General features: G+C 53.3%; 1 protein-coding gene across 9 annotated transcripts in view; it reads right to left on the reverse strand.

Annotated features, from left to right (window-relative positions):
- CSNK1D (casein kinase 1 delta) overlaps nucleotides 1-19814 on the reverse strand; it is a 32992-nt gene that overhangs the window by 2674 nt on the left and 10504 nt on the right. For 4 of the 9 annotated variants that reach the window (XR_005029919.2, XR_005029917.2, XR_005029920.2 and 1 more), the window contains 6 exons: nucleotides 10904-11052; nucleotides 10247-10475; nucleotides 9693-9863; nucleotides 9061-9209; nucleotides 7254-7425; nucleotides 6597-6736 (listed from right to left, as the gene is read on the reverse strand). Coding sequence is in view for 4 of the 9 variants with exons in the window: in XM_036910722.2 (XP_036766617.2) it covers nucleotides 2435-2485; nucleotides 6597-6736; nucleotides 7254-7425; nucleotides 9061-9209; nucleotides 9693-9863; nucleotides 10247-10475; nucleotides 10904-11052 (1061 nt within the window). In the remaining 5 variants the exon portion in view is untranslated. Of the gene's footprint in view, nucleotides 1-499; nucleotides 2486-3504; nucleotides 3569-3657; nucleotides 3906-6596; nucleotides 6737-7253; nucleotides 7426-9060; nucleotides 9210-9692; nucleotides 9864-10246; nucleotides 10476-10903; nucleotides 11053-19814 lie in introns of those variants that run through there. The other 5 variants (XM_036910723.2, XM_057501882.1, XM_036910722.2 and 2 more) reach the window with 3 other exon arrangements.

Genomic DNA, 19814 nt, shown 5'->3' on the forward strand with positions numbered 1-19814 from the left:
CAACAAATGGCTGAACAGACAAACAGATGCTCCCTTCCCAGATGCTGTTTGTCCTATTAGAAAGACTAACCTGGGGTGGGGATGGAGCCCAGGAACAGAGGGCCATGCCCGCAGGGAGAGGAGCCACCAGGCCTGGGCCTCTTGGTCCAGGTAGGGGCCCCCTTGGAAGCCACCTCACAGGCACTACATGTATCCGTGGGCAGCAGGGCTGAGGCACCGTGCCAGCCACTGCACCATCCACCTCCCCAGAAAACCCAAGGCAGGTGGGAATATTTCCTTCCCCGCCTGCCTGGAGGGCCACGCCCATCAGGGACCTATTTTGCAAAGGCAGCTAGCGCCAGGAGAGAGGGGACCTGCGGAGACCCTTACATGGACTGGCACATGCTCCATCCCGCTTGCCCCCAACCAGCTTACAAACCATACCGATGACACCAAGACAGACTCAAACCTGGTGAAAACTCCCCAACTGATGAAATAAAGACCACGTGGCAGGGTGGGAAAGAAGGCAGAAGTCACTGTGAATTTATTATCACACGGTGGTTAAGTACACAGACACAGTGGTCATACAAATGTGCAGTTCAGAGACTGGCTGATACAGACATTCCAACTACGTTTCCCGCAGGTCGCACGGGGGGGACTGAGTACTGGGAGGACCGCACCACCTACAGCCATACTGCTGAGGACCGAGGACCAGTCAGCTTCCCCAGGGAAGACCTGTGTGCAAACAGCAGAGGCTCCTTGTACCGTCCCGGCCCAGTACCAGGGACTGCAGCTGCTAACCTGTCTGGAGGGAAAGCCCACCTCTGAAGGCAGCACTGGCCTATAATGAAAGCCCCCAACTCAGCCTGACCCACCCCAGCACCCCCCTGCACACCGAGGAACAGCCCCACCCAGCCAAGTCCCCACATCCAAAAACAGACAGTAGGCAGGATCTCGGGATTCAGAAAGAAGCAAACAGCCACACTGTGTGCCATCGATGCACCCCAGTCAGGGCAGGGTGCCCTGGGCCAGCACCTGGGCTGGAGGGCTTCAGGAGCAGGAGGGGAAAACAGATGCAGACACCTCGGGTCCCTAGCTTCCTACAAGCACCCCGATTCCCAGACAGACCCTGGGCAGCAGGGGGACAGGAAGTGGGAGGTCTGTGAACAGGTGCTAGACCTCGTTTCCCAGGGCAGGGGCTCCTGCCGGAGCTCAGCACGGCAAGGTCTTTCTGGCTGGACCCGGCTGCTCTGCTGAGTGACTAGGTCCCGACAGGGATCACCAAAGTGCAAGACATACCTGCCCCCATGACCAGGCTGGCCAGGTCACTCGGCCCCTGCTAAGGAGATGCCCACCAGCCTTTCCGGGCAAGACGCCCCTTGGCTTTGAGCAGAGATGGTAACTCGGACTAAGGGCCAATCTGCACATTACAATACAGCCTATTTAGGTAACTCCCCAAATTTAAAGGCATTGAGGCAACGACCACCACCAGAACCGCCAAACGTGACTCCAAGGAGAGGCCCACACTTGCTCACAACCCTCTCCTGAGGGAGTGGTGACGCCCATGCAAAGCCTCTGCTCCCGCCACGCTGAGCTCCCTGCTTCCTCCTTTCCTTGCTGCATCTGCTGGGAGCAGCGCTGGGCCCTGCTGGAGTCGACAACCTCTAACCAAGCTGGCTGCAAGGCCCCTCGCACTTCCATGCCACGCAGGCATTCTTACAGTGGGGACAGGGGAGCGACAGCCAAAACCAGGTCGATGAGGTCACAAGACAGCACACAACATACACGCACATCACTTACACATACGTATGCGTGTGACAGAATCCAGACGAGAAAACCCTCTCCACAGGGACCACACCACAAAACCCACGAAACACAGACCACGCAAGTTCACGTGTGCTCAGCTCCCTGCCTCTCCATTCCACAGAAACGCCAAGCCAGCATCTTTGTTTCAGGATTCTTTAAAGTCAACATCTTTTTAAGACCGCGGAAACAGACAAGAAGGAAACAATAAAAAGACAGATTTCTTTACACAGATTTAAGCCAGTAATTTTTAGCAAAATGATACAAAACTGTCTTAGCCAAGTAGAAGACAGGAGTTACAGTGGGCTCGTCAGGAAGCATGGGTGCGCCACGCCGGCGGGAGGGCCGAGAGGCTCTTGAACGGGAGTCTGATTCTCTGCCACTGTCTCTCACTCTCTGCGTTTCCTTCCAGCCCCATTATGACCGAGTTCACGTGGTGGGCCTCGGCAGCAGCCCCCGGCGATGGCAGCACTTGGAGTCTGTCCGGTTTAGTTTGTTTCCCCCATGGGCGTCGCTGGGTGGGCGGCCTGGAGAGCTCCCGGTGTTAACATTTCGGTTCTAGACCGGGAGGGGGGCGTGTCACTAGTAAAGCCATTGTAACAGAGTAGATCAGCCATGCATTGTCTGCCCTTCACAGCAAAAAGGAGAGTTCTCATCGGTGCACGACAGACTGAAGACCACTGGAAGCCACCCGACCGGGAATCTGTCGGAGCCAAAGCACAGGAGAAGGTCAGCATGAGGCCAGAGGAATGGGCCGGTCAGCCTTGGGCACAAAACACCAGTGGCGGTGCCCTGGGGGAGGGGACACAGATGCCGCCTAGCCCATCTGGCCACCCACACCCCAGCCACTGCGGAAGGTCCCTCTGCGGCCAGGCCAGGCGCTCAGCAGAACAAGTGACAGGAAGATGTGGAAGAAGATGCATGCAGGTGAGAAGGGCCAGGGGCCGCAGAGCCAAGAGGCCCAGGAATGATGGACCCGCGTCCATGCTGGCAAGAGATATTGGCTCCAAGCCCACTTCCTGGGAAGTAACCCGGTGTTTTACAAATGGGGCCAGGCTGTGTGCAGGAACTGGGATGCCCCCTGGGGGCAGACGTGAAAAGGAGCTCCCATCCAGACGTCTTCAAGAGCGCACGCGGCCACAGAAGGACAGCAGGCCCGCGGCAGGACTGTGCTGACAGACACTGCAAGCCCGGGCCGGGAGCGGAAGGCATCCTGTGCTGCCAACAGGAGGGAAGCACGGCCTGCACACCCAGCCATGCAGCAGCGGCGGAGGGACAGGCGGCTACAGCTGACGGGTTCCTACAGACAACGGCACGGACAAGATGCGGAGCAGAGCCCGAGCTCGAAAAGAAAAACAAACGAGGACAGAAATAAATGCGGAAGGAAGAGGTGACATAGCCAGGGCGGCAGAAACCACGAGGAGTCTCGCTGCAAGAGCACAAGAGCCCCGCCAAGCACGGTCCGTCGGGCTGAGTGTGGCATCGAACCCAGCCGCACGGCCGACCCCAGGGCTGAGCAGGTCGGGAGTCCTGGGGCCACTGGACTCAGGCCCAGGCACATAGCCCTGGGCTCCTGCTCCCCACGCAGGCTCGACTTGGCACACAAACAGCGGGCAGGGTCCCGGACACTCTCTGGAACCCTCGTGAGGAGCACCGGGCGGGGGGCCTAGCTTGGCCTGCAGCACCTGGCACGTGAGCCCACCCCCACGTGCTCCCACTCACCCGGTGCTGCCTTCCGACAGGAGACGCGCAGCTACTTGCCGTGGTGCTCGAAGGGAATGCTATTCTGAGGTGGGGGGAAAAGACAGCCATTGGTAAGGGCCCCCCTGGCCGGACCGGCACCTGGGGTCGTCCTGTCTCGAGTGCTTCCCTCACCTCGCCTCCACCAAGCCCGGGACCACAGATCTCTGGGTGGCCTGCCGAGGGCCCCTCCTCCTTAGGACGGAGCTGTTAATGAGGCCGAGGAGGAGCCAAGATTGAACCTTCCTAACTCCTCGTGCAGGCAGAGAGCCCACTGCCCAGAGGGCAGCCCCTCAGGTGATTCTCAGCTGCAGCCACCCCCCCTATGACACGGACTAGACACATTTCCTCGCTGACACAGGGAAGAGGATGGGCTTTGAACCCTGTGGAGGAGACATGGATTGAAACAAGTGAAAAGGAATAATTGGCACCATGGACTGGCATTACATTTTATCAACAGAGTTGAACTTCTGAGGCCCTTTCTTCCACAAAGAGAAAGGATGGCAAATAAGTTCAGCCACCAGATGCCTGCTGGGCTCCATGGTGTCCTGGCTGAAGCAGCCAGACTCGCACCCCAGAAACAGGAACTCAAGGATTGTGGTCTGCCCTGCGGGCTGGTCCAGCTCAGCTGCCGTTGAGAAGGAAGTGGGGGCAAGGGGAGCGGCCACTCTCTGCAAAGTGTGTGTGATGGCCATGGGGCCACCACATGGCACGCAGGAGCCAAGGCACCTGCACCCGGCTGGGGAGGGCCAGACGGTCCACCAGCAGGCAGGCAAGCTGGCTGACTGGCGGCTTAGAGCCCTTCCTGCTGAGGAGGAACCGCCTCTCCCACTCCAGGAGCACAGGGGGCAGAGGCGAGGTCACTGTGGAGGAAGCTGGCAGGAAGTGGTCTCGGTCGTAGCCACTGACCATGAACACAGGTATGGTTGCCTCTGCTGCCACCCGTGTGCTCTGGGGCAGTGTGGGCAGGGGCTGCAGAGCTGTACAGACTGGAGCAAGCCCACCAGCTCTGCTGTCCAGATGCCCAGGACAGGCACAGAGGGCAGCCCCCACAGTCTCAGGGACGCCAGTAAAGCGCTGAAGGGCGGGAGTCCTCCTGTCTCCCAAGGGCACCCACGGTGATGGGAAACCCATGGGACGGAGCCACCCCTGGGATGGGGCACATGGGGACAGCCCAGGTGAAGATCCTAGGAGAATCCCCAGGGTGGCCAGGGACAATAAGGTGCTTCCTTGGAAAGGAAACACCCCAAAATCAAATCCTTTGGCTACTCAGTGCTGTTCAAGCCCACATTTTGTTTCTTCAGATGGAAAACTAGAAGAACATAAGAGCAAAGATACAGGACCCAGTTACAAGGCTGGTCACAACGTAGAGAAGGATCTCAGAGAAGTGTGTGACCAGGGCTCAGGGCAGGCACAGGGTGGAGAAAACAGCTGGACTAGGACATGGCTGCCCAGCACCCACAGGGCCCTCTCTCCATTTCCTTCATTGATCCCAAACCCACCAGTGTCTCTTTCCTTAAAAGAAAAGTTAAATGTCCCTCTTCCTCAGTCCTTGCTGGTTGAGCCCTAATACAGTGATGCCGAGCTCAGACAGAGGCCCTACCACCATGGGTGAGGTGTCCTGGCTGCTGCCCAGGTACGGGTGCACACCCCCAGCCACTGATACACTCATGGGGAGAAACCCATTAAGCCTTGTCCTGCCCTGAGCGGGGAGAGGGGTCAGGTGAGGGGCCATCAGATGCCTAGTCTCATCACCCCAGCCAGGCCCCTTGAGCCCCACTACTGAAACTACCTGTATCTTCAGTCTCTTTGGGACAAGGTTACCATAAAGAACAACCCATTTTTAATAGAATCACTAGCAAGTTGGATGCATTTGATAAATAATGTTCACTTCAGTTGATTAAAAAGAAACGGGGTCAGAAGCGTTGCCTCTGCCTCCTCTACCCGAAGACCAGCCAGACGCTGCAGAACTGAGGTTCTGGGAGGTTCTCAGACCCTGCGCTCTCCTAATCAACAGACTCAAGCCACCAAATTCACCAAAAAGCTGTGCACAGCGCCAAGAAAGCACCAGTGATAGGGCTGGGCACCAACCTGTGCCCTGAAGAGGCATTGCGCGGAGCCAGAGGGGCGCCGCCTCAGCACACAGTCCAGGACCCAGGCTTCCAGCATGTTCGGTTCCTGCCCTCTTGACAGACAGCATGGGGTAAAGAAGGGCCCCCTGGATATGCAGGGGCAGGGAACGGCCCTGTGCAAGTCAGGGCCCATGTTACCGATACACTAACCCACTCCCCCGCCTGTAGGAGGGGCTCAGAGAGCTACTTGAGAAAAGCAGCTAGTATGTATTTAAAGAGCTCCTCTGCTGAGCCAGGCACGTTGGCGAATGTGGAGAGCAGTGCCGAGAGCAGAGTGGGAGGACGCGGGTGGCGGAGGATGCTGGCGGGGGGCACGCGTGCCGCCGGGCCCTGGCTGCCGGCGCCTCATCAGCATCCAGCCTGCCTCTGAGCAGTGGGCTATTTCTCTGTGCCCAGCTGCCTTGTCAGAGGGAAGACAGACACAGAAATCCAAGGGATGGGACCCACCCTCCACAGCCTGCAGCCAGGCTCTGGGCTCTCCTGGGCCTCTGCTTGCGCCGCTTTACAGGGACCACCAGCACCCCTCTCCCCACCGCAGGGGCTCTGCTGGTGGGGCGCCACTCTGGCCAAGAACGAGGAAAGCTTCTCAAAGGCTGGGTGTGCCTAGGGCAGGCGGACATGGCCTCTCCAGCCTGCCCAGGGAGGACGGCCGTGCCTCCACGGCCAGCTTGGGGTGGGGGCCATGTGGAGGCAGCACAGGAGAAAAAGCTCAGCTGGGGAGATGAGTCCTTCACCTGCGCGACTGGTCTCTGAGGTTCTCAACCCAGGGGCCAAATGGCAGCAAAGAGCACAGCACCCTGGCAGTAAACACTCAAACGTGGGTAAGGAAGGAAAGAAGGGAAGAAGGACACACCACCCCCGTGCCCAGAGCTCGCACAACCAGCGCACACACCAAGCAGCTGGAGGCCACAGCACCCTGACCTTGGCGGGCTCAGCGCATACCTGTGAGGTGGACATGCGCGAGGTGTCTTGTCGGCCTGTGAGATCGGAGGAGGAGATGTTGACGGGGGCGCCGCGGTGCAGCCGCATACTCACTTTCCGTTCTCGTTCCATGCCGGACACAGGCCGAGGAGAGGTGTTAGCTGAGGGAGAGCGGACAGGGCGTGAGTCGGGCCTCAGAACGTGATGCCAAGCTCCAGAAGGGATCTCTCCTTGGCAACAGACCGGCGCCTGCCTTGGCCTCAGGCACAGAAGAGGCGTGGGCAGGCCGCACACCAGGCTTCCAGGTAGCGCGGCACTGCTCACACCAATTTCCACGTCAGCACCAGTGGGCAGGGCCCAAGAAGCACCCAGAGATGCGAGTGCTCGGGCTCTGGGTGGACTGCCCACAAGCAAGGCGCCAGGCATTTGCTGTGCAAGGGACACAGTTCATGTCACGAGGTGGAGGAGAAGCAAGAGGGGCAGAGCCTCTGGAAACCCAGGCCCTTACCCGGTCCCCAAGCTGGTCCCCGGGCTGCTCCCTGGCTGTCCGGCCTCGGGGCCGCGCACAGCAGCACACTCCCAGAGTGGATGCCCCTGCGGCCAGACCAGTCAACGTGCGAAACAGAACCCCTGGCTGCCTCGGGGCCTGGCGGGAGGCGGTGGCCCAGGCGCACTCACCCGTGTGTGAGGTAGGAGTGAGGGGGGTGGGAGGAGCCGCTTCCTGGGTGCCCCTCAGCCGGCCTGAGGCCGTGGAGGGGAGGCCGCGCGTGGCTGGATTTCGGGAGTGTCTTAATCGCTCCTCGCGGTCCCGGCGTTCCCGCTCGGCATCGTCGGCTGCCCGGCTGGCTCCCTGAGGAAGAAAGAGGACAAGACCAGAATGGGTTTGGTGAACCACGGCCCAAGGCCGAGCCCTGCAACACGGGCAAATTAACAGGGCCACTAGGACAAGACCACCATGAGACTACCCAGGGCAGTGCAGCGAGCTGAGACTAGACACCTCTCCCCACACGACACAGCGCGGCCTCTGGCCCAGCAAGCAGGGGCACACGGCACAGGGGACCCATTGCCACTGCACTCCAAGCCCAGCGGCAAGCGGTGGCCCTCCTCTGTGAGGACCCGCACAGGGACAGGAGACTGGGAGAGCGGCAGAGTGGCGCAGACCCAGAATGGCCCGGGGCAAGCTGGCAGCACACACACCACCAGGAAGCCAGCAGTGCACTAGATCTGCTCCCAGCACAAACAGCTAGCTATGCTGCCAGCAGGGAGCAGGTGCACCGGGGGTCCTGATGTGGTGAAGACACCCAAGGACGCTGAACATTACCGAGCCGCAAGGCAAGAGTGCAAACTACCCTCGGGCCACATCCAGCCACCATCTGTTTCCACAAATGAAGTTTAACTGGCGTGGCCACACCCACTCATTCACACAACCCCTGCAGTGGCTTTCCAGCTGCAACACAGAGGAGGTTGCAAAAAACGAGTGATTCAGCCACCTGGCCCTTCACAGGAAAGGTCGGCTGAGCAGCTGAAGTGGACGCTAGGAGGAGCATCAGGTGACCCTGGAAACAAGTCCTCAGACACCCAGCCCCCAGGCAGTCTGCGTTCTACACCCGAGCCAGCCCACCCTGCAGGGCCCTCTGCTCCCAGGATCTCCCTGTCCTGCCAGGTCAAGTTGGGGCTGTCTGCACAGGACTGCCAGCCCCATAGGAGCACCTCTGCACCTGCAAGGCGGCCTTAAGGCTTCCTGTCTCACTCCCTCTGAAGAGGAGGTTCTGCTCCTCTGTCAGATTTTGTCACCCTGCAAAGTTTCCAATTTCTGTCATAAGCTCGTTAACTAAGTAGAACAAATTTTTAATGAAAGATAAAGTAGAAGTTAGAAAAAACTGGCCGACGCCTGCTTAGTGAACAAACTGGGGAATAAATAAACCTAAATCCAGCTTACGGCAAGACCCAATGCAGCGTCCCAGGCTGCCCACCCCTCTGGGAGCCTGGCTGCTGAGCAACACAAGGCCGGAGGGAGATGGGGCAACATCCCCAGGCTCCAGCCACACCATTCTGCAGGAGGGACCCGTGGGCACCATGCCTTAGCATCCCAGGACGCCAAACAGCGCTTAGCATTGATGACAACATGGATGGCCTTTCACCTGTTGACTCAGCATCAAGCAGGACTCTGGCCTGGGGACACACTGTACTATAGCCCTGGCTGTCCACATCCCAAGAATGCCACTGGCCCCCAGAAGCCCAGCAACCATGCCGTGTCCACGTGTCCACGTGGCGAAACCCTTGTTCTCCCCTAACAACAGTCTTGCTTCTTGGGTGTCTTCGTCCCCAAAAGGACCCACACAGGGCATGTCCCTACCAGGCACACTGGGTGCCCCCAGACCTGTCCAGGGTGGCTTCTCACCCAAGACACAACCATGGGCAGGTGGCCAGCACCAGCTCACCTCCCCTTCACACAGGAAGGCAATGAGCTGGCAGGGTCACTTACAAATTTGAGCATGTTCCAGTCAAACACGTAGTCGTAGGAGAAGCCCTGGCGGTGGAATAGGTTCCTGAAGAGCTGCCTCAGGTACGAGTAGTCAGGCTTATCATCAAAACGCAAGGAACGACAGAAATTCAGGTACGTGGCAAATTCAGCTGTAAAACAAGAAGCTTGGAGCTAACGAGGAATACTCCTACCTGCCTGGGAACCAGCCCAGGGGTTCGTCTGCACAACTGACGGCCACCACTGCTACAAATCCCGGGCATGGAGGAGGGACTGGGAAACACCGGCCACGCTCTGAAGGGTGTAGGCCTCAGCAGGTTAAGGAACAGCTCCACAGAACACGATTCAGTTTCAACTAGAGCATGTGTCCTAGGGGCACAGCCCCACAACAACAGGAAAACTCCGAGTTACGGCTCCGGAAGGCAGAGGGATGCTAGGGTGGCAGACTGTGGCAGCTGGGGACAGGCCATCCACCCAGGCCTCACCTCCCGAGCCAGGCAGGACTGCGGGAGGGGCCTCCGGGCGGCATGCCCTGCTCGCCCCCCAGCATCCCCAGGCCCTGGTAGACAGGCCAGGGGCCACCGGCACCCCTCCTCACACAGAGAGCAGTGGAAGCTCCTCCGCCCAGCACTCACAAGGGTAGCCTTTACACAGCACTTCAATGGGGGTGGACATCTTCTTCTCACTGATCCGCTCATACTTCTGTCTCTTAGTGGCAGCCTTTAGCCCCTGCCAGGGCAGAGAACCCAGGTTGAAGTACATGAGCACATAACCCAGCGACTCCAGGTCATCCCTTCGAGATTGTTCTGAAAAGAAAAAGGAAATGGGTCAAGTGTGCACTTCTTGCAGCAAAGCAGAAGCTCCCAAGCAGACACCGACCGTGGGGAGGAATTTTAAATCACAAAGAACACACCAGACACCGTCCTGAGATGCTGTGAGGAACTTCCACTCCCCAGAGAGAGACACCAGTGTCAACGGCTGCTTGCATGCCCCCACTCTGCCCCACAAAAGTTTCCAGTCCCAGAAACCAGGCTTTGCTACAAAGGCCCGAGGACAGCCTCCGTAATGTGTGACCACTAGCAGGGTCTCCCAAGAGGCTGGTCCTTCCCTGACCTGAGGCAGGGACCTGGCCAACGCAGCCTAGGTCAGCAACCAGGGGCTCAAGAGACCCCACCACCCACGGGCTCACCGATTCCAAGATGCGTGTTGATGGAGGCGTACCGCGCCGTGCCTGTGAGGTTCTTGTTCTCACGGTAGGGGATGTGCTGGTGGGTTCGGGCGTCCCGATACTTCTTGGCCAGCCCAAAGTCTATGATGTAGACCAGGTTGCCCTTCTTCCCCAGACCCATGAGAAAGTTATCTGGCTTCACATCCCGGTGGATGAAGTTCTTTGAGTGAATGTATTCAATACGACTAATCTGTAGGTAGAGAAAGGATGGTGTAGGAATTAAGTCCCAGAGCAGCAGCCTTGGAAAAGGCACAACTCACAGGATGCTCTGTGCCCTGTGGCCAGAGAAACTCAACAGCCAGGAAAGGACATGGAACTGGCCGCCTTCCGCGGTCCCCAACAGGAGGCCTAGGCACATCCCTCTCGTTGGCTGGCCGTTCACCGTCTAGCAGTGTGAGCACCAGTGCCCCTCCTGAGGGCCCATGCTGCTCGCGCCAGGAAGGCGGACTCCACATCCACCTGCCATTCCCCTCTGGCAAAGGCTGCCCAGCTCCGGCCCCTCCCTGCGTTGACAGCATGAAAGCCAGGACAGGCCTGAGGGTGCCGTCAGGCTTCCCGTCAAACCGCTGTGCCGCACCACGTGCGCCAGCTGCTGTCAGCTTGGAAACGGACTCTCACCATTTGGTCAGCAAGGAGCAGGACGGTTTTGAGACTGAACTTCCTGGAGCAGAAGTTGAAGAGGTCTTCCAGGCTGGGCCCCAGCAGCTCCATCACCATGACGTTGTAGTCCCCCTCCGCGCCGCACCACCGGATGGTGGGGATGCCCACTGTGGGAGACACGAGACACCTCGGCACGGGCAGCTCCCCTCGTGACCAGGATGAGCCGCATGAGCCAGGTGCCGGCTGACAAGGCCTGGGCGGGCAGCAGTCGGAAGCGCCAAAGGGAGGGGCGGGGGCAGGCAAGAGCAGGGCGTGGATAGGGGCGCAGGCAGGACCCGCAGGGCTGGCTCACCAGCAGCAGTTCCCAGGATGAGCACCTCATGTGCGTGTGGCACGTTCATCACGGTCAATGCCCCTATTCACATTTCCTTGATTTCCAACCTGTTTGCCCCCTTTCTGCCCCTGGATCCCTGTGACACTGGGTCGCCGAGCCCCAGCTCCTCCTGGCTGTGCTATCTCCCAGGCTGGGGTGACCCTGGCAGTTTTGAGCACTGCTCAGGGTCTCTGCAGCTGTCCCAGGTTCCTCATTATCAGCTGGAATTTGCAGGCATGGGAAGGAAAAGCACAAAGGCAAAGTACCTCCCGGCGCCCTCCACCAGCTGACTGAGGCACGTCTGTCTGTGTCTCCACCCGGGACCTCCTTCCCTCCCTCTCCACCGTGCTCTCTGGAAGGCTGTGACCACGTGCAGCCCACACGTGCGGGATGCGGGTTCTGCAACCCAACTCCAAAAGCAGAGTTCCAAATACATGACTTGGGATTCTTTGCACAGATTTGTCTCTTTTCCTCATTTATTCCCTGTTCAAGTATTTTACTGGTGTGAACCCATGGACACCCATCTACGCTCTGGCCTGTGCTCCAACCTTACGCCCCTTCACCTGCTGCTCAGAGTGCCAGCCCCAGCCCCTGGAGGGCTCCTGCATCCCTGTAACACTTACTGTCACTGGGCTTTTGTTCCTTTGCTTGTGGAGCACTGCCTTACTTTTTGGCACTGTAAGATGCCAAGCATTTTCAGTTTAGCTTTATAGCAACCTGGTAACACGGCAACCCCCTTCCATTTTTTAAAATTATTCAAAAAATATATTTTACATATTACATGAGAATGAATGGCAGGTATGGGCGCTATGTGATCTTCCATTTGTAGAATACACAATTCACCTACTCTTCTGAAGAACTTGGGTTGTTCAAGTTAGCATCCATTATAAATGGTGCTATTAAAGACATTCTTATTTATGTCCACTGGTGAAAGTTTTCATACATGAAATCCACATTCACATCTAGTTTTTTCCCCAGGCACACACCTAGAAACAGGGTACAAACTGTCTATGCAAAATAATGCCAAATTGTTTTCCAAAATGGGTAACTCAGTTCACTCCCACCATACCTGTTGATGCAAGGATTTATCAGATCTCGTAATTTCTACCAACTGCATGGTATAAACTGGCATCTCACTGCTATCTGAATCTTTTTTCACAAGTTCATTGATCATACATGTTTCTTCTTCTCTGAGATGTCAATGCATGTCTTTTACCAATCTTTCCATAATAAATATATAGCAGTTCTTTATAAATTCTGGATACTAAACAATCATTGGCTTTATGAGAGGCAAATGTCCCCTCTCAGTCAATGACTTTCCTACATTTTCTTTTGGAGTCTTTGATAAGAAGAGATGCTAAATTTAAAAAAGATGAATGTAACAACCTTTTCCTTTAAGAGTCACTTTTTTGGTATCTTAATTAAAAAACCTTTCCTGAACTCAAGAGTTAGAAAGAGATGCTAATATTTCTTTTAAAAGTTTAAGTTATACTTCTACTTCTGGCAATGATGGAGTAATGGGGCCCAATTTACCCTCACATCCGCAATAACAGAGCAATCACAATACAGGAAAGTCTATTAGACACTGAACACAGAAAGTGGATGACACCGATGCCTGAAAGGCAGGGACAGCATCAGCCCAGCCTGACTGGACAGTGGGGGCTGAAGGCGACAACAGAGCAGAGTGACTTAACTTCGCCCCAAACCCGAGCTGAGGAAGTCTGAGGGGTAACAAAGCAGCCAGCACGCAGAGGGTGAGAGGCGGTGTCGGGCACCCAGAGATTGCCGGTCATGCAAAGCAGCAGAAAACATGATCCGCGCTGAGAAACAGTAACCTGGAGCTGCCTCCGGTGCTGGACTCCATGGAAGGGCAACAGAAGTTACTGTAAACTGTATTCCATGTCAAAAATGTTTCGACTTGCTGTGTGTCAAAGAAGTCAAGCCATGTTTGGGAGACAAAGACTCAACTTTTGGGGACGAGAACTAAAGTGCTTAAGATGAAAATTACACTGAATGGGATCAAAAACAGATCAGATACTTAAGAAAAGACTCATGAACTCAGAGGCACAGCAACAGAAACTAGTGGACAAGCCAACAAGAGCTTCGGTGATCTGGAGGGCAAGCCAGCAGACCGAGCCTCCTGATGGGAGGCCCGGGGAAAGGAAGGGTGGAGGGGACAGGAATCATACTGGAACAGCTGGATAAAACCAGTAAACCCGCAGTCCCAAGAAGCTTGAGGAAGCCCAAGCCCAGGAACAGGAAACACGTTAACGAACCTGCCAATCAAGTCACTCACAACTACTGATGAGGAGGGCACCCTGAATGCAGCCCCAGGAGAAGGACGCTTCACACAGAGAGGCGCAGAGACGGAGCAGAGCCTGCAGACTCCTCGTCAGAACGAGGCACGGAACAACAGTGGCAGAACATCCTGCCAGTACCAAGAACACAACTGGCAATCGACAAAAGCACAGACTGCCAAGAAAACCTCGGTGAAGACAACATGAAGACGTCTTCAATATAAAAGAGCTGAAGAATCAGCCGGCAGCCCCGCACCGGCACATATGTCACAGGCAGATGCCGACTCTGAAGACGGGACCCTCCCAGAATGAAAAGCACCGGAAATGCCATGGAAGTACGTAAAGATTTTAAAAATTATTTCAATCTCTGTAAAAGATACGACTGCTTAAACAAAAATACAGTGCAACGTAGGGCTTGTAACAAGTAACCACAGGCCGGGCGGGAAGAACTGGAAGCTGTCACAGGGCCTGCACAGTGCTGAGGACAGGCTGCCACAGATGAAAGGTGTGTGACAGACCCTAACTCTACCTCTAAATAACGAAAGACAAACAGCTAATAAGCCAACAATGGAGCTATCCATAAGAAAAATCATTAAGAAATGTAAGAAAATGCCTGATTAATCCAAAAGGAGGGAAAATGAAACAAAAAGTCAGATGAGACAAACTTCAGATGGACTCAAACCCAATCCTGTCATTTATTACACTAAACATAAGGCATCTAAAGTAAGGCTCCGTTCTCAGATTAGCTAGAAAAGAGAAGAGCAAGTATCCACGCTGCCCACAATAAACATCCTTTGGATACAAATGGTTAAAAGAAGGAAGACAGGGTATAACACGAACACCAGAGAGCCCAGGTGTGCTGTGCCAGCATCAGGGGCAGATCATGGAGAAGGGTATTTCCAGGGATATGCCCATCACTTCATAGTGATAAAGGCATCAACTTATCAGAAAAACATGATCATTCTAAGTGTTAACCCAGCTAACAGAGCTTCAAAACACAGGAAGCAAAACCACAAGAAAAGAACGCTAAAAAATCCAACTCGATGGGAGACTCCAGTGACCCCCTTCCATGACCCTTCTCAAGGACGCATGGGACCAATCACCAGGAGAGACCACATGCTGTACACAAAAAGGGTCCAAAGCTAAAAGGACTCAAATTACATGAAGTATGTTCTCAGACAACAGAATTCAATTAGAAATAAATAACAGAGCTTCCCAAATATTTGGAAGCTAAATAATACACTTAAAAATAATGCATGGGTCAAGGAAGAAATCAAAAAGGGAATTAGAAGGCATTTTGAACTAAACGAAAATGAAAGCACAACACACCAGAGCTTCTGAGATGCTGCTACAGCAGGTGGTGCTGGGGGGGATCTACAGCAGCTCAGTGCCTGCATTCAGAGAAGAAATGAGTGATCGCTTCCACACTAAGAAAAAAGGAAATCAAACCCAAAGCAAGCAGCAAAAATGAAATAAAAGATCACAGCAGAAATTAGTGAAATAGGAAAGAGAAAAAACTACTAAATCCAAAGTTGGTTCTATGAGATTTTTGATAAACCTCTAATGACTATCTGGGAAAAAATAGGGAAGGTACAAATTACCAGTTATCAAGAATGAGAGGTGACATCTTAAAGTCTACAAATGTTAAAAGACTAGTAGTGAAATATAAACAGCTTTATGCCAATAAATTCAGTAACTTAGTTGAACAGACCAATTATTTGAAAGAACAAACCGTCAAAGCCCCCACATCCTGCTGGCAGGCATGTGGAACAGCACCACCTTAGAGGGCAGTCTGGCAGAGTGTGCGCCAAACCTAAAAAGGTGGAACATCCATGTACTTCTGATTCGGCCATTCCCCTCCTAGATGCTTACCCAACGGAAAAGGAAACAACAGAAGTCTACACAAAAGCTCACGGCAGCTTTGTCTGCAATGCCTGAAATCTGGAACCACCCCACGTCCAGCGCAGGTGAAGGACAGGGGCGACGGCATGCCCCTACTGGGAAGGCTTTCTGCCGTGCCGAGGGACGGCGTGCTCAGCCGGAGCAGGGTTCCCACCGCCAGCCTCCTCATGATGCACCTGAGGGGCAGGGTGCTAGAAGCTGCCCCAGGCCATGGGCTGAGATGAGAGGCAAAAGGGGTGCCTCTCTAGGGGGCACAGACCTCTGCCATGCTCACTCCCACTTGGGCCAGCCCCTGCCCCTTTTCATTTACAGCTTTCCTGGGTAACTGCCCCTCAAGGGCCCATTTCCTCAGAGTGTCAACCACACTAGCTGTGTGCCAATGACATTATCTTGTTCACTTTTTCTCTCGATACAAACATTCTGACTTTGTATCTCTTGTGTATTTTAGTGTGGGGCCCACATTCCTGCACTGTCTCTGGTCACCATCTCAGGGTGAGTCGTCAGCAGCTGCAGGACCACACAGCAGGAATATGCTCTGCTGTTTTATCACACAGAGAACTATCTGGAGTGCACAGCCTATTGAGCACCCAATTTTTTAATTTTTATTTTGTTATCATTAATCTACAGTTACATGAAGAACATTATGTTTACTAGGCTCCCCCCTTCACCAAGTCCCCCCTACACACCCCATTACAGTCACTGTCCATCAGCGTAGTAAGAGGCTGTAAAATCACCACCTGTCTTCTCTGTGTTGCACAGCCCTCCCCGTGTCCCCCCACAACACTATACATGCTAATCGTAATGCTCCCTTTCTTTCTCCCCGCCCTTATCCCTCCCTTCCCTCCCATCCTCCCCAGTCCCTTTCCCTTTGGTAACTGTTAGTCCATTCTTGGGTTCTGTGAGTCTGCTGCTGTTTATTTCCTTCAGTTTTTCTTTATTCTTATACTCCACGTGAGTGAAATCATTTGGTACTTGTCTTTCTCTGCCTGGCTTATTTCACTGAGCATAATGCCCTCTAGCTCCATCCATGTTGTTGCAAATGGGAGGATTTGTTTTCTTCTTATGGCTGAATGATATTCCATTGTGTATATGTACCACCTCTTCTTTATCCATTCATCTACTGATGGACACTTAGGTTGCTTCCATTTCTTGGCTATTGTAAATAGTGCTGTGATAAACATAGGGGTGCATCTGTCTTTTTCAAACTGGGATCCTGCATTCTTAGGGTAAATTCCTAGAAGTGGAATTCCTGGGTCAAATGGTATTTCTAGTTTGAGCTTTTTGAGGAACCTCCATACTGCTTTCCACAATGGCTGAACTAATTTACAGTCCCACCAGCAGTGTAGGAGGGTTCCCTTTTCTCCACAACCTCACCAACATTTGTTGTTTGTCTTTTGGATGGTGGCCATCCTAACTGGTGTGAGGTGGTATCTCCTTGTGGTTTTAATTTGCATTTCTCTGATGACCAGCAATGTGGAGCATCTTTTCATGTGTCTGTTGGCCATCTGGATTTATTTCTTCTTTGGAGAACTGTCTGTTCAGCTCCTCTGTCCACTTTTTTAATCGGATTATTTGCTTTTTGTTTGTTGAGGTGTGTGAGCTCTTTATGCATTTTGGATGTCAACCCTTTATCAGATCTATCATTTATGAATATATTCTCCCATACTGTAGAGTACATTTTTGTTCTACTGATGGTGTCCTTTGCTGCACAGAAGCTTTTCAGCTTGATATAGTCCCACTTGTTCATTTTTGCGTTTGTTTCCCTTGCCCGGGGAGATATGTTCATGAAGAAGTCACTCATGTTTATGTCTAAGAGATTTTTGCCTATGTTTTTTTCTAAGAGTTTTATGGTTTCATGACTTACATTCAGGTCTTTGATCCATTTCTAATTTACTTTTGTGTATGGGGTTAGACAGTGATCCAGTTTCATTCTCTTACATGTAGCTGTCCAGTTTTGTCAGCACCAACTGTTGAAGAGGCTGTCATTTCCCCATTGTATGTCCATGGCTCCTTTATCTTATATTAATTGACCATATATGTTTGGGTTAATGTCTGGAGTTTCTATTTTGTTCCACTGGCCTGTGTGTCTGGATCTTGTGCCAGTACCAGATTGTCTTGATTACTGTGGCTTTGTAGTAGAGCTTGAAGTTGGAGAGCGAGATCCCCCCCCACTTTATTCTTCCTTCTCAGGATTGCTTTGGCTATTCGGGGTCTTTGGTGTTTCCATATGAATTTTTAAACTATTTGTTCCAGTTCGTTGAAGAATGTTGTTGGTAATTTGACAGGGATTGCATCAAATCTGTATATTGCTTTGGGCAGGATGGCCATTTTGACGATGGGATGAGTTTCCGTTTGTTAGTGTCCTCTTTAATTTAAGAGTGTCTTATAGTTTTCAGGGTATAAGTCTTTCACTTCCTTGGTTAGGTTTATTTCTAAGTATTTTATTCTTTTTGATGCAATTGTGAATGGAATTGTTTTCATGATTTCTCTTTCTATTAGTTCATTGTTAGTGCATAGGAAAGCCACAGATTTGTGTGTTAATTTTGCATCCTGCAACTTTGCTGTATTCCAATATTAGTTCTAGTAGTTTTGGAGTGGAGTCTTTAGGGTTTTTTATGTACAGTATCTTGAGCACCCTATTTTTGCCAGAACTGGCCCACCTGCCAGTGTCCTATTGAAACTCCTCCACCCCCAACAGCTCAGGGAGACTAGGTTTTAACTGTCCCATCACCTTCTCCTGAAAGACTGTAAATTGGTCTGAACAGGGAAGGTGAGGCAGGGCCCAGAGGAAGTGGTGGCTAGGTGAGGGTTGTCTATACATGTGATGAAGAAGTCCCAGTCCAGACCTCCAACCCTAGGGCAGACTCACTTCACTTCCCAGATCCTTCCCTGGACTGGGTATCAGTACAACCCATGCTGAGTTGCCCAGGGATGCCAAAATCCTTCACCTTTAACAAGGCTGGGCTTGCCCACCTCGGCTTCCAGAGACCACCCTGGGGTGCCTGGCACCACCATCTGGCCCTGCAGCAGTGAGCACTTGGCAGCTAAAGCAGAAAAGGCTTCCGTTTCCTGCCACGGCTCACGGTGCAGCAGTGAGTGAGGCTAACACTAAGGAATACGCTGGGCAATGTGTCTGACTCTGGGCCTTCACCCCTGCGGCTGTCCCTCTGGTTGCTGTCTACTGGGGCTCTGTAGATTTCACCAGCCACCAATTAGGGGATCACTAGATGGCCTGATTTGTGCGAATATAATGTGTTGGTATGTCTCCATATTCTTCTGGAGTTTTATTGTTTATAAACTTTTTGTATTGAGAATAACAGTCAGAATATCTCTGACCGAAGTTTCTATACCAGGCAGAGGATATGAGACACTGGCTGGGGGCTTATCCTTCTCTTAAGCTATCCTTTCTTTTTTGTCCCTCCCCTGTCCCTATTTCAGACCAGATCTCCTGTAGGCAAAATGACTCCTCTTATCTGCCCACCCAAAAAAACCTACTCTGTCCTCTTATCTGCCCATCCAAAAAAGCCCACACCTACTATTTGACTTGTGGAGCATCCCCACAACTCTCAAATGCCTTATGCATAAGTCCTGAGGAAGTTAGTAACACTCCATCTGTTTCCTACACGAGTCAAGAACGTTCCTTTGTGACTCATGCCAAACCACTGCTGTTATTTGGATCAAATGTACTTTAATCTCTCATCCTAGGCTACGTACAATGGAGAGACCCTCCAGGAAGAAAATGGGCTTGGTAGACCAAGAAAGGTGAGATGACTGTACCTTCAGATCACTCAGGAACTCTTTTATAGGGGACACAAGAACCTTATGTCCAAGTGGTCACAAGATTACTTAATAGGAGACAGATGACTGTGGCCCCACACTCACTGCTAGGAACCAAGACTCTGAGTGAAGGGGTACACGTGCCTGTCCTCTCCAGCCCCTGGCTTCAGGTCCCCACCCCTGGGGAGGGTGAGTGGCGGCTGACGGAGTGGCGGCTGTAAGGAGCATGTCCTTACATTCACGTGGCATCACCCTGTGGGTGAAGCATGTGCCTGTCCCATGAAGCATACTCCTACTCTCAGGTTACGCCCCGGAAGAATGGACAAAGGTATCGCTGAAGCAACGTCCCCAATAGCAAAATGCCAGCTGCAGGCCATGGCTCCTCAACAACGGCCAGAAGAGCACTCATGTAGCCACCAACTACAGCTGCGTCAACACGGATGCTCTCACGACACGCTGGGTCGAAAAGGAAAGCTGCCCACACACAGTAAGGCTGGACTACAGCCGTCCCAAAGCTTACAAGTGAAGACGTGTGGCACAGCGGCACCTTTCTCGTTAGGGCTCAATACAAACGTGTCTC

The sequence above is a fragment of the Manis pentadactyla genome, chromosome 4 (assembly GCF_030020395.1).
Source record: "Manis pentadactyla isolate mManPen7 chromosome 4, mManPen7.hap1, whole genome shotgun sequence".
Taxonomy (NCBI): Eukaryota; Metazoa; Chordata; class Mammalia; order Pholidota; family Manidae; genus Manis; species Manis pentadactyla.